The sequence below is a fragment of the Ranitomeya imitator genome, chromosome 3 (genome assembly GCF_032444005.1).
Source record: "Ranitomeya imitator isolate aRanImi1 chromosome 3, aRanImi1.pri, whole genome shotgun sequence".
NCBI lineage: Eukaryota > Metazoa > Chordata > Amphibia > Anura > Dendrobatidae > Ranitomeya > Ranitomeya imitator.
In genome coordinates, this window is record NC_091284.1 from 153,883,796 (window position 1) to 153,899,553 (window position 15,758).

General features: G+C 44.7%; 1 protein-coding gene across 1 annotated transcript in view; it reads right to left on the reverse strand.

Moving 5' to 3' along the window:
* Positions 1-15,758, reverse strand: part of PRKX (protein kinase cAMP-dependent X-linked catalytic subunit) — a 160,726-nt gene that overhangs the window by 41,465 nt on the left and 103,503 nt on the right. Inside the window, exon 2 of the mRNA XM_069761568.1 lies at positions 1,638-1,806. Within this exon, the coding sequence (XP_069617669.1) occupies positions 1,638-1,806 (169 nt within the window). The remainder of the gene's footprint in view (positions 1-1,637; positions 1,807-15,758) is intronic.

The following is a 15,758-nucleotide window of genomic DNA, read 5'->3' on the forward strand; positions in this document are numbered from 1 at the left end:
CAGTATTAGGGACATTAATACAGGAAGGGGCTAGGATGGAAGACAATATTAGAAAAGGCTTAGACAAAATAAATGATTACAGGATGATTATTACAGCAAGGGGCCAGGATGGGTGACAATTATTGTATGGGGGCCAGATTGAGTAACAGATTATTGCTTTATGGTGGCAAATGGGGGACATAATTACTGTAGGGGCCAATTGGAGGACATTATTTACTGAGGTAATAAATTTTACTTTTGTGAAAACGGTTTTCCATGTGGGGGAACAAAATGGAGGTGCTGATACTGTGCACCTATCTTGCTTTTTTTCTTCATCTGTAGCAGTGTATGTGTTATTATTAAGTCACTACGTGGTGGTATAATGTAGTCTGGTCATGGTGTGGCAGCAATTCTCCATTGTAAATTGTACTATTTGGTCACTATGTAGTGGCAATATGTAATCCTGTCATGGTGTGGTGGTATCTGTCCCTTGTATGTGGGTAAATGGTACCATTTGGTCACTATGTAGTGGTAATATGTGGTGGTATCTGTCCCTTGTATGTGGTATTATTCAATTACTATGTTGTGGAAATATGTGTTCTGGTCATGGTTAGTGATGAGCGAATATACTCGTTACTCGAGATTTCCCGAGCACGCTCGGGTGTCCGAGTATTTTTTAGTGCTCGGAGATTTAGTTTTCATCGTCACAGCTGAATGATTTACATCTGTTAGCCAGAATATGTACATGTGGGGGTTGCCTGGTAGCTATGGAATCCCCACATGTAATCAAGCTGGCTAAGAGATGTAAATCATTCAGCTGAGGGGAGGAAAACAATCTCCGAGCACTAAAAATTACTCGGAGGACACCCGAGCGTGCTCGGGAAATCTCGAGTAACGAGTATATTCGCTCATCACTAGTCATGGTTTGACATTATTTGTCCCTTGTATGTGGCATTATTCAGTCACTATGTGGTGGAAATATGTAATCTCGTCACGCTATGGTGGCATTTGTTCCTTGTATGTAGTATTATTCAGTCACTGTGTGGAGGTAAAATGTGGTCTGGTGATGGTGTAGCGGTACTTGTATGTGATATTATGTCTGGGCAACATGTGACCCTGTCATGGTGTGGTGGTATTTGTCCCTAGTAAGTGGTATTATTTGGTCAAGATGTGGTGGTAATATGTGGTCTGGTCACGGTGTGATCGTATTTCGCACATATTTGTCCTGCGACTCCAGAGATTTGGTGCAGTAGACAGTTGAGAGGACAGATGGACGGGTGTTCGTCATTTCCGATTTGAGCAGTGTTCCTTTAGAATTTTAAAAACTTGCAGTAAATCCTTTAACACTATTCACTATAGTAAGAAGTGACTGACAGTGACTGGAACAACATGCACATAACAGGAGGCATTGAGACTAACTAGAGGTGGGGAAAGAATGGGAAATAGGTGTGGCTTTAAAATGAGTGTGGTTTTTAAATACAAACAGGGAACCTGTTAAAAAATTGAATCCCTCCCCTGGTTCAGCAGAAAGCTATCTAAGGTGTATGGGGGGGGGGGGGGGAGCTTTCTAATGCTCACAACACGGATCCTTGTTCCCCACGAGGCACAACTCTGGAAACTGACATTTTCCCATAGTAAAAGTAGATGTGAATACTTACAGTCTGACTAAAAGTGGATGGTTCACTTCCTTCAAGACAGATTTCTCATTGTGTACATGCTGCTCTTGTTTTAGGCGAATGACATCAGGAATGCTCATGACCTTTAGTGCAAAATAGTGCTTTGCCGTTTTCTCTTTTACTAAATGAACCCTTCCAAATGTTCCTGTGCCTGTAAAAAAGTAAAACAAAGCAATTAGGATCATAAATGGTTGAGGAGGTACATGTTAGAAGAAGGTTCTCCAGCTTTATCCCCTTCCTTCCTACCCTTGTTGGCTACCAAAGCATTTTATCTGTATTGGGGGACTAGAGTTGGTTTCTAGGCGAGATGGGCTGTAACCAATATGTCCTTCACAGGAGCTCCCACAGGTTTACCAAAACCTGTCATGTTACGATCCATGAACTACTCAGGACATCTTTGTCACTACAAACTCTAGGTAGCCGGGGTCCACACATGATGCGGTAATGGTGGACATAATGCAAACCAACCACTTTCCCCGTACATGACTATAACTACAGGCAGGTTACACGGGCGGATTCCTGTCAGGCACTGATTCATGAATTATCCCAGTTGATCACCCCTAGTTATTGTTTTATACATCATCATCATCAGATCGTTCATCCTCATTTACTTTGCGTATTGTCAGCAGCTCATCCCCCATTTACAAACCTACATAAAAAGTGATCAGCCGACAAACAAGCGGCTTAGTGCAGCAATGAGTACATGGGATAATGATAAGGAGTCAGATGTAGATGTAGCAGTGCTCATCAGTATGCTGAGCGGTGTATAAATCCACCCACACCAGTGATTTTCAGCTTTCTGTGTACACTGCATATTATCAGCAAGCTGCCAATCAGTGGTGGCAGCGGGGCTACACAAATTAGCCTGACTTCCATGCAGGAGACACCTAGTCCTTTAATGATAATCTCCTGCTGATAAAACACTGATTGTAATAAAACTACAGCACACAGCCTAAGAAAAGATATATCCCTGCAATCAGGCTCCCTGCCCTTACGTTATACTGCTCTCAGATTAAAGGGAATCGATCACACTATGGGACGCGTTTAATCTATTTCTATGGGTGTATAGGTGATAGAATGGTTAAAGTAGTCCTACCTGTATGCCTCATAGCTGCTGTCTTTTAATCTTTTATATTAGTTAGTTCTTGCAGGCTCTGGGGCATGCGGTGCCTAGAAGAAAACCAGTGCTAATTGGCACACCACCCCCCTCCCATCAGCCTCATAGTACCATGTGACAAGCAGTTGTGGAGCTGGAATTCCGCGCCTGCGCCCTACACTAACACAATTATACTTACCTTTCCCATTCTTCTATGGATATTGACTTCATTGTTCTTCTGCACAAGCAGTGACTCGCCGGCAGCTTCACAGAAGAACAATGAAGCCACTGCCCATAGCAGGACAGAAAATGTAAGTATAATTGTGTGAGTGCAGGGCGCAGGCGCGGGATTCCAGCTCCACATGATACTATGACGCTGATGGGAGGGGGGTGGTACGCCAGTTAGCATTGGAGGCAGGGTTTTCTTCTAGACACCGCATGCCTGGAGCCTGGAAGAACTAATTTACATAAAAGATTAAAGGACTGCAGCTACGAGGCATACAGGTAGGACTAGATTAACCATTCGATTACCTGTATGCCCATAGCAATAGCTTAAAAGCGTCACAGCGGTGACAGATTCCCTTTAAATAGCAAAAACCTGCTGACAGATTCCCTTTAATGACATTTTTCAGATGAGACCAAGTAAAAATATCAGAGTCTAGTGTAAGATGTGGGATGTATTAAGTCCTGGAACATGTCTGTAGAAGATGTGAAAGCCGTGCGTCCGCGACAGTCTCCGTCCATCTCAGGGAGGGCTGTGAGGTTAGGCTAACCAGCAGCGCTCCCCGGGGGAAGACACATTTTGATGTGATGTAGACTATTAATAGAAAAATGTCTGACTACATCTACAAGTGCCGTCGGTAACCCTTAGAGTCACAGCTACATGAAATGTGTCACTTCTCTCCACAGCACGGTACATAACAGCGGATGATTACGGCAAATGGAGGATTTCAGCCTCTCAGAGAATAATACAGGAGTCTGATTTCTAGGGGTTTCCAGTAGAATAAAACACATGGTGTCATCTCCGCTGCTTACTGTCAGTGACTGGAAACAATGTCCTTTAGTCTGGTCTCCAAATCTGTATTTTTACAAAATACAATTGTTCTCCTCCTGAATCCCTCCATTTCACAGACGTGACCCCCTCTAAGGCCACGTTCACACGTTCAGGATTTTACCTCAGTATTTTACCTCAGTATTTGAAGCCATAACCAGCAGTGGGTGATAATACAGAACTGGTGACGTTTCTATTATACTTTTCCTGGTTTTGGCTTCAAATACTGAGGTAAAATACTGACCAAATACTGACCGTGATCTTAGTTGTATGCAAATCCAGTCTTGTTGTCCAAGTGAGTGTGGTCCTCATGAAGAGGACCACAAATAATAGTTCAGGTCCACGCCCACTTGGATAACATGACTACATTTACATACAGGTAAATGGAGAGGGGCAGGGACAAAATAATACCGCCACCAGACTCAGAACAGAGGCAGTTACACCAGATCAAAAATTACATTTTCACGGTGACTGATCCTCTTCAAAGGGAATCTGTCACCAGGTATTCTACCCCATCAGAAAGCAGGATGATGTAGGGGCAGAGACCCCGATTCCAGAAATGTATCACTTACTGGGCTGCTTGCTATAGTTTTGATAAAATCCCTGTTTTTTCGCCTGCAGATCTACCAACTACAGTATCAGAATGCTGAGCTCTGTATAACCTCACCCACACCACTAATTGGCAGCTTTCTGCCTATGCACAGTGTACATAGAAATCACTGGTGGTTATACAGGGCTAATGAATATGGAGGACTACATGGCAGGTTTACTGGTTCTCTAGGCATAATTGCCACTTAATAAAGCACACAGCAGCGCTGAGATATCTTGTGATAACACATGAGATCTTACAGCAGCCTTGGAAGGTTGTGGGATTCCTCAACCCTGAAGTCCCAAACCTACTTTTGCTAGAAATGTGGGTCCTTTTAGGGAAGCATTAAGGACTTTTGTGAGCACTTTGATAATCTATAATATAACGCTGGGAGCATCACTCTGTCCGAAGCCTTTGTAGACTGCGCAAGCGCCGGCGCAGTCTGGCCCCCACAGAGTGACGCTCCCAGGAGATCGCGGTATGCGTAAACACTGAACGCACACCGCGATCTCCAACAGAGGGTAAGTATGAGCTATATTGACCTGGTCCCGTTCCACCGCTGCGCGCCGCCATCTTCCCGGTCCTCGGCCTGTGACCTTCAGTTCAGAGGGCGCGATGACGCGCTTAATGAGCGCCGGCGCCGCCCTGACTGACCAGTCACAGCCAGAGGACCGGGAAGATGGCGGCGCGCAGCGGTGGAACGGGGCCAGGTGAATATAGTAAGTGCTGGGGGGCCTGAGCTGGCGGCGATACCGGCACCTGACCCCCACAGCGCGCTGGTGTCCCTGCCTGCTCAGGCCCCCCAGCGCTCGGCGCCCAGCGACCATAGGTGAGTATGGTATTTTTTTTTTTATATATTGCAGCAGCATACGGGGCATATACAATGGAGCATCTTATGGGGCCGTAAACCATAATGGAGCATCTTATGGGGCCATAAACCATAATGGAGCAGTGTACGGGGGCATATACTATGGAGCATTTTATGGGGGCCATAAACCTTTATGGAGCAGCGTATGGGGCATATGGATGGGAGCAGCAAATTAAAGAACGGTGGCGCAGGATGGGAGCAGCACATGACAGAACGGGGGCGCAGGATGGGAGCAGCACATGACAGAATAGGGCAGCACATGACAGAACGGGGGCGCAGGATGGGAGCAGCACATGACAGAACGGGGGCGCAGGATGGGAGCAGCACATGACAGAATAGGGCAGCACATGACAGAACGGGAGCACATGACAGAATAGGGCAGCACATGACTGAACGGGAGCACATGACAGAATAGGGCAGCACATGACAGAACGGGGGCGCAGGATGGGAGCAGCACATGACAGAACGGGGGCGCAGGATGGGAGCAGCACATGTCAGAATGGGGGCGCAGGATGGGAGCAGCACATGACAGAATGGGGGCAGCACATGTCAGAATGGGGGCGCAGGATGAGAGCAGCACATGTCAGAATGGGGGCGCAGGATGGGAGCAGCACATGACAGAATGGGGGCAGCACATGTCAGAATGGGGGCGCAGGATGGGAGCAGCACATGTCAGAACGGGGGCGCAGGATGGGAGCAGCACATGAGAGGATGGGGACGCAGGATGGGAGCAGCACATGACAAGATTAGGGCGCAGGATGGAGCAGCACATACCAGGATGGAGACCATATACCAATATAAATGCTCGCCACCCGGGCGTAGAATGGGTTCAATAGCTAGAAAATTATATATCAGAATAAGTCACCAGTCTGAGGATGACCACTCTTTTATTAAAAAGGACAGCCTTGTCAGCATTGAATTGAGCTCGATATGTAGCGTCTGCTGCCAGGTGCTGCAGATCAGCTACACAAAGGCTATATCCTAAGGATAGTTCATCAGTATTTTATTTCCGGACAACTCCTTTAAGTGTTTGGTCGGTTTGGCCGCAGAATGTATATAGAAGTGTTAATATGCTATTCCCATATTATTGTTCGGAGTACAATCCAACAAGACATCGGATCACACTCTGATCAATGTTATGCTATGGGGCAGTGCATATGTCTGATTGTTTCCTTGGAGAGAGCCAGTCCAGGGGAAAAAAAAATAGTAGTATTCCTGAGTTTCATCCGATATTCAGATCACACTTGGCCATGCAACTCAATAAGTATGAAGAAAACATTAGACTGCACTTGGATGACATCTGAGTGCAGTAATTTTTTCACGGACTGACAAAATGGAGAAGATGGTGACTTTTTTTTCTCCATCTTTTTCTCATCTGAGAGAATCTGATTTTGACTTTGACCAGAGTGAGATTTGTATAATCATCCCAATTCTATAAGGTGAGAGAATAGAACCCTCGCCTAATAGACAGTGGTCTGGTATTCAGCCTGTAAAATACATCACCCACGGCGTGACTGCTAAATAATCATGTCCGATGAGCCCCAATTACAAACATGTGATCCTAATAACACTAATAGTGTTCTGACTGTGGGATGAAGACATTATCCACCTGAACAGCCGCGCTTTCTGCCGTCTCGCTCCTCTGCACAGCACACATTCTATTCTATTCACAGACATTACATTTTTAGTCAAACCTGCTGTCAATTTTTGACACATTTGACTTTCTGAGAAAATAAACTATGCAAACTCCTGACCTGAGGTCAGCTGTATTACATAAGCAAGAGATGTATTTGCATTCTGATCAAACTTAAGTCCTCAAAAACAATTTCTCAAGTGAACCATAATACGGCGCATTCACCAGCTTGTTACGGCGGGTGCACATCGCTCCATGCCCAGGCCGAGCTTTCATCACCCTTTACTGCACTGACGGAGCTGAGGGACAAAGTGCCAGACTGTAGGACTGACTACCAGAGGTAATGATCACCCTAAAACAATGTATTCTGCTTCCGAGTAGTGCGCCTTAGCATGGCCTTGGATCTCCGAGCACCGTAATCACCGCCAGAATTCACTGGCTTTATACACTCTATTGTCTTTTTTGGAGGAATCTGTCATTAGCTTTTGATACCTCATCTGAAGGCAGAGTAATAAAAGGGCAGAGACCCTGATTCCAGTGATGTGTCCCTTACTAGGCTGCTTGATATTTTGATAAAATCCGTTTTATCTGCTGCACATCTTTGAATGCTGAGCCCTGTATAACCCCACCCACACCACTGATTGGCAGTTTTCTGTGTGCACTGTACATAGGCAGGAAGCTGCCAATCAGTGGTAGGGACGGGGTTATTAGCTTATGAATATACTTGACTATCTGGTAGCAGATTTACTACTCCTCTAATGAGAGCCCTGCTGATAAAACAGTGATTTTATCAAAACAACATTTAAGGTACCTTCACACTCAGCAACTTTCCAACAAGAACGACAACGATCCGTGACATTGCAGCGTCCTGGATAGCGATCTCGTTGTGTTTGACATGCAGCAGCGATCAGGATCCCGCTGTGCCATCGCTGGTCGGAGCTAGAAGGCCAGAACTTTATTTGGTCGTCAGGTCGGCGTGTATCGTCATGTTTGACAGCAAAAGCAACGATGCCAGCAATGTTTTTACATGGAGCGTGAACGATAAGTGAGTCGCCGTTACGTCCCTGGATCGCTCCTGCATCGTTCTGGAGCTGCTGTGTTTGACGTCTCTACAGCGACCTAAACAGCGACGCTGCAGCGATCGGCTCGTTGTCTATATCGCTGCAGCGTCGCTGAGTGTGACGGTACCTTAAGTAGCACAGCAAGTAACACATCGCAGGAATCAGGGTCTCTATCTCTACATTATACAGCTCTCAGATTAGGTGGCAATAACCTGGTGACATTTCCTTTAAACAAATATTTTTCACTTAAAAATAGGCAGATCTTACTAATAAACTTGGCCCGTTTTGCAAGTATGTAAACTGCACTTTTTTTTAGAAACAATTTTCAGAAGCATCAAATGTGCCATAAAATGCTACTCATGGATTCTAAAGACCAACTGTGAATATAACACTTTGCGAATAAGCTGAGGAAACTTCGCCCGGTTCCTCAAGATTGTAGTATTGTTCTTCCCCGATCACCAGGGCCTACTCCGGAAGCACGTGTATTCAGTCACACCAGACAGTCGGCTACCGGGGACTACGTAAAAGAGAATATGGCTCCTGTGAGAGGAAAACCACAAGAAAGCAACTTCACCAGGGAGAACAGGTTTCAGAAATGTTTAATGGACCCATGTGAGGAGCAACAACGATCTCAAGAACTCAATAAGCATGTTAACTTGGGGTGGGCAACAGACCATCGGATGTGTCAGGACTCAGCGGTGCCCAAATCTCCACCAACAGATGTGAGAGGCCTTCTGTTCTCAAGGCGGCGTATAACCCTCCTCCCGAGCCCATCATGTGTATGGCAAGGTTGACAATTCGACGGGTTTTTTTTTTTTTTCTGGACAGCTTATCAAAAAATAATAACAATAATTAGGCGATACATTATTATTATTATTTATTATTATAGCGCCATTTATTCCATGGCGCTTTACATGTGAGGAGGGGTATACATAATAAAACATGTCTCATAATACATGTCTCATAATTCGGATATGAAGACATCAGCAGCATGCACCATGACCAGAAAATTCATGATAACTACAGTCAAAATCAGGCCAAAAAAGTGCCCAGCTTTTACAGACTGTTCTGGAATTTCTGGACGATTGGCACCTCGGGTGAATGGGCAGTTTGGTGGAAAATAAATGCCACGATGAAGTCCCTCAGTTACTCATCTCAGACACCTGCTTTATCCCAATCTGTTTGGGCATGGTCTTCAGTCCTCAGGAAGACAACATCACCACTGCAGCCAATCATTGAACTCATTGGCTTGTGGAGTTTAGAATCAGCAGAGCTTCCGAGCTCACCGATTGGCTGCAGCCATGATGTGAGCGGTAACCGCTGCAGCCAAAACAATGAGACAGAAGCAGAGAAGAGCCGATGCTTCAGACATCCGAATGAAGTGACAGCTGATTACCAGCAGATCAATGTCAGCTGAGGCATCACTGGAACAGCACCGATGAGGTGGGAGAGTATACGGTGTGTTTTTATTTTTTTTTGTAGAATATAGTATTTTAAAAGGGGTTGCTGGAGTGGAGGAAAACCCCTTTAACTATGCATGTATGGTAAAATATAGTAGACTGGCCCAGACTTTCAGGAGGGCAGAAGATGAAATATTAAATATTATAATAATGTTTTTCGAAGGACGGAGGGAGCGTAGAAATATTCCTATAGGCACTGTGTGTAGGAAGGGGACACTGCGGACACATGAGATGGGCATGGTTGTGGTTTACAGTGATTGGGTTACCGAATAATATGGACAGAGGGGTGATGTGCCTCGTATACACTCACTTATATCTATACCACTTCTACACACCCAACCTGTTGCGTTTTCGCTTAGTATTATAAATTACTTTAAGGGCTCATTCACACAAGTATATTTCATGGCCATATTAATTGAATAATTGGAGGGTCTCGGATAAGTAGGTAAAATGCGAGTCCATGCCATTTACAGCGCCCCGCAGCATACATAAGGAGGAGATCATACAGGGAAGGTACTCTTCTTAAATATCATTAGGAAAAACTTGAAAAGGATTTAATGACAAACTTCTAACAGAGGTCAAAGACCCAAGTGACTGTGGAAGGCTCAGACATTTGTCATATCCATTTGCTACAAGCCGGTGGCCTCCGAATGTCATTTGTTACCACAGATACCTAATGCCTCCTGTGCAATCTTCCTTCCCTCTCCAACACTCAGACATAGTGAAGCTTTTCTCATGCACTGAATATTCTTATCTCTCCATATTTGCAGAACCCAAAGATGAAATGAGAACAGTATATAACAATATTTGCATTGTCTGATTTCTGGGGATAAGTAATACAGAAAGCTGAATGTGAAAGGCTTAGAGCACATATTGCAGATCGCACGCTCCCAGGGCTGTGGAGTCGGTAAGCCAAACCTCCGACTCCACCAAAATGGGCTCCGACTCCACAGCCCTGCCAGCTCCAAAAATTATTATACCGTGAAGGGGTTGTCCACTACTAGGACAAGCCTTCTTAAGATTAATGTTTGGCTCCAATAAAATTATAAAGCCTGTACTGCTCTCCCGTGCTGTTCCCACGGTGTCGGCACTCTCCACTCTCCCCGGGGCTGTGATGTGGTGTTGTGACACGTGACGTCGGTTCTCAATCAGAAGTGGCATCACTGTCTCCGCCTTTGAACAACCTCAACATGAAGAGGAAGCCAAGGACCACCTGCAGCCCGGACTTCCTCTTCATGTTCAGTTCATCCGAAAGTGGAGACAGTGACGCCACTTCTGATTGAGCACCGGCGTCACGTGTCACAACACCACATCCCAGCCCCGGGGAGAGTGTGGGACCAGCGTCGGCATGGAAGGGGAGTATAGGCTTTATTATTTTATCAGGGCACAACATTTAGTTTAAGGAGTTGTACTAGTTGTGGACAACCCCTTTAAAGGGAACCCGACACTGATACACTCAGCACGACCCTCAGGCTGTATGCATCAGACACTGGCTGCTTTCAGCCACATATGTTTCACTCAGAAACGTCACGGGGTATGAAAACTATATGACTCAAATCATGCTAACCGTCAACCCACAGGCAGCATGTATCAGCTATCAGGTTCCCTATAAAAGGGTTGTCCCATGAGACACAAATCACTCAAAATGCAGCCACAGGGGTGATCAAAGGCTCTCCCGGGTACCACTCCTGAGGCAATGTCTGCGAAAAGCTAATTTTTCCAGAGACAGTCGCTACCAGTTGGGCGTTCCCCAGCAATAGCGTCTGTAGAGGAAATGTGCAAATACAGGGCAGCCATTGAAATGAATGGCCATCACTGCAAGGTCTCATTCAGAGATGAGTTTTTTTATCAGTGTCACAGATGAAAGTCACCCCTACAAGCCTATGGGTCCATTCCATGAAAATGACAGACAGTACACGGATGGCATCAGTGTATGAGAAGCTTTGCAATTTATTCATAGGTGAAAATCAGTAATGAGAAAAAAATGAAAGGGAATGTTCACACTCAAGTTTATTGAGGAGCTTTAGGGTCAGAAACTAAGTGGAAACTCTCAAAACCCTCCTAAAAATAACTTTAAACTCATCAAAAACTTGGTATTTCTGCTCAGTTTTCGCTCCAAAAACTAAGAAGAAAAAACAAACACAAAAAAAAACAAAAAACAGTATGAACATACCCAAATACTGAATAAAGTTGGATCAAAAACAATGATAAAACTTAGACAGTTATTTGTGTACGTGAAAAATCATACGCGTCTGATGGGGGTCTAAGATATGAATGGCTCGAGCCTCCAGAATTGGAGCCTCTCTGATCTGGCTCATTAACAGAGACCTCCTCAGTAGAGACCACCTAAATTTATTATATCCATTTGCATTTGTCTGCAGCTTTAATACAGAATCTAATAATCTAGAAAATGTGATCAGACGCTTGCAGGACAGAAATGTCAGTGCAGATAAATTATTGTACTCTTGATAAAAAAAAGAGCAGCAGCATTTCCTGTATGTTACTAACAGTGGCTTGAGAAAGTATTCACCCCTTTGGCATTTTTTCGAGTTTTCCTACCTCACAACCTGGAATTTTACTGGTGTTTTTGAGAGTTTGCATCAGTTCATGTAAAGAACATGCCTACAACTGTGAACATTTAGTTTTCTTTTATTGTGAAGCAAACAAATAGGGTTAAATTAATGAAAACTACAGTGTTCAAATCAATTCTCCTCCCTAAAGTCAGTACTTTGCAGAGCCTCCTTTTGTGGCAATTACAGCTGAAAGTCGCTTTGGATAAGTCTTAATGAGCTTTCTACATCATGCAACTAGGATTTTTGCCCATTCCTCAGGGCCAAACTCAAAATGAGCCTTACAACTTTTGTGTGTACGTTAAGCTTTTATCTGCCCACTCTTCCATAAAGGCCACCTCTATGGAGTGTATGGCTTACTGTGGTAGTATGGAGAGGTACTCCAGTCTCTCCTTGGGAACTATGCAGCTCCTTCAGGGTGATCTGGGGGATCAGAGAATGGTATGTTTTTTCTTTTTATAACCCAAGCCTGACTTGTACTTCTCAACAACTTTGTCCCTGACTTGTTTGGAGACCACCTTGGTCTTCATGGTGTTTGGTTAGTGGTGCCTCTTGCTTAATGGTGTTGCAGCCTCTGTGGCCTTTCCGAATAGGTGTATACCATACAGGTCCTTCTCAAAAAATTAGCATATAGTGTTAAATTTCATTATTTACCATAATGTAATGATTACAATTAAACTTTCATATATTATAGATTCATTATCCACCAACTGAAATTTGTCAGGTCTTTTATTGTTTTAATACTGATGATTTTGGCATACAACTCCTGATAACCCAAAAAACCTGTCTCAATAAATTAGCATATCAAGAAAAGGTTCTCTAAACGACCTATTACCCTAATCTTCTGAATCAACTAATTAACTCTAAACACATGCAAAAGATACCTGAGGCTTTTATAAACTCCCTGCCTGGTTCATTACTCAAAACCCCCATCATGGGTAAGACTAGCGACCTGACAGATGTCAAGAAGGCCATCATTGACACCCTCAAGCAAGAGGGTAAGACCCAGAAAGAAATTTCTCAACAAATAGGCTGTTCCCAGAGTGCTGTATCAAGGCACCTCAATGGTAAGTCTGTTGGAAGGAAACAATGTGGCAGAAAACGCTGTACAACGAGAAGAGGAGACCGGACCCTGAGGAAGATTGTGGAGAAGGACCGATTCCAGACCTTGGGGAACCTGAGGAAGCAGTGGACTGAGTCTGGTGTGGAAACATCCAGAGCCACCGTGCACAGGCGTGTGCAGGAAATGGGCTACAGGTGCCGCATTCCCCAGGTAAAGCCACTTTTGAACCATAAACAGCGGCAGAGGCGCCTGACCTGGGCTACAGAGAAGCAGCACTGGACTGTTGCTAAGTGGTCCCAAGTACTTTTTTCTGATGAAAGCAAATTTTGCATGTCATTCGGAAATCAAGGTGCCAGAGTCTGGAGGAAGACTGGGGAGAAGGAAATGCCAAAATGCCTGAAGTCCAGTGTCAAGTACCCACAGTCAGTGATGGTGTGGGGTGCCATGTCAGCTGCTGGTGTTGGTCCACTGTGTTTCATCAAGGGCAGGGTCAATGCAGCTAGCTATCAGGAGATTTTGGAGCACTTCATGCTTCCATCGGCTGAAATGCTTTATGGAGATGAAGATTTCATTTTTCAGCACGACCTGGCACCTGCTCACAGTGCCAAAACCACTGGTAAATGGTTTACTGACCATGGTATTACTGTGCTCAATTGGCCTGCCAACTCTCCTGACCTGAACCCCATAGAGAATCTGTGGGATATTGTGAAGAGAAAGTTGAGAGACGCAAGAGCCAACACTCTGGATGAGCTTAAGGCCGCTATTGAAGCATCCTGGGCCTCCATAACATCTCAGCAGTGTCACAGGCTGATTGCCTCCATGCCACGCCGCATTGAAGCAGTCATTTCTGCCAAAGGATTCCCGACCAAGTATTGAGTGCATAACTGAACATTATTATTTGATCGTTTTTTTGTTTGTTATTAAAAAACACTTTTATTTGATTGGATGGGTGAAATATGCTAATTTATTGAGACAGGTTTTTTGGGTTATCAGGAGTTGTATGCCAAAATCATCAGTATTAAAACAAAAAAAGACCTGACAAATTTCAGTTGGTGGATAATGAATCTATAATATATGAAAGTTTAATTGTAATCATTACATTATGGTAAATAATGAAATTTAACACTATATGCTAATTTTTTGAGAAGGACCTGTATATACTCGAGTATAAGCCAACCCGAGTATAAGCCAGGACACCAAATTTTGACACAGAAAACTGGGTAAGCTTATTGACTCAAGTACAAGCCGGGTATGCAATGTCCCCTCATCCCTGTCCTGGTATGCGTGGCTCCCCTCGTCGCTGTCCTCCTATGTGTTGCTCCCCTGTCCTTTCCTGGTATGCGTGGCTCCCCCCCATACTGTCCTGGTATGCGTGGCTCCCCCGTCCCATCGTTGTATTCATGGCTCCCTTGGTCCCATCGTTGTATGCATGGCTCCCTTGGTCCCATCGTTGTATGCATGGCTCCTCTGGTCCCGTCATTGTATGCATGGCTCCCACGGTCCCGTCGTTGTATGCATGGCTCCCCCTGTCTCGTTGTTGTACGTATGGATCCCCCTGTCTCGGTATGCATGCTTCCTATTACAAAAAAAAAAAAATAAACATCCTATTCACCCTCCAGCGTACTGTCGCAGCTTCTCATTCCGGCTTCCAGCAGCTCTTCCTGTGTTGAGTGATCATGTGGCCCCGCTCATTAAAGTAATGAATATGCGCTCCACATCTATGGGAGTGGAGATGCATGCATATTCATTACCTTAATGAGCGGTGCCACTTGATCGCTCAGCACAGGAAGAGCTGCAGGCGCCGGCACCAACGAGATGATGTGACGGCACGGAGGAGGGTGAGTATGTTATCTGCTGCTCCGCCGCTAGCTTTCTGTATTCTCGTGTATAAGCCGAGGGGGGGGCGTTTTGAGCACAAAAAAAATGTGCGGAAAAAAACTCTCCTTATACACGAGTATATACGGTATATACTGACAGACCATCTGACACTTACCATAGATTACACACAGGTGGACTTCCTTTCACAAAACATGTAACTCATGAAGTACAGTAATTGCTTGCACCAGAAATTTTTAGGGCCTTCTTAACATAAGGGGTGAATGCATATGCACATGTAATTTATGCCTATATTTTTCTCCCTTCACATCTCACACAAATCGGATTACCAAAATATTTAAAGACAGATCTTAATGTACAAAATAGGTATAATGCCAAGGGGGGAATACTTTTCAAACCCACTGCATATTCACAACTATGTGCCTACTTACAAAATGTGCAGCTAAATCCAGCAGTAATGAAAACTTCACCTCTCCATTTTGTGTCTTGTAAAAAGATAAAAATGTCTGCCTCAACTGATCACACACACACAAAAAAAATACATTCTATCCGTACTTAGTCTTCTAAAGGTCACCGTACATATTAAAGTCAGCAGCACCCACATTAGTGTAATCTGTTGTGTATGGGGCCTCCAGGCTCTTCCCAGACAGATGCTGACAGATGATGTCAGTTGAGAGAAGGAGCTGGCCTGCTGGTCTTCCAACAGAGGACACTTTCGTTCTCCGGGAGATAAACCGCCAGAGGAGCAGTCTGCCATCAGATCTCCCAGAGGACACATGAACGCTCAGCCGAGCTTAGGTTAACAGGGTCCGCTATATTCTCTTGTTAGTGCAGATTTCCTCACAGACTGACCAGCACGTCTGTCCATACAATGGC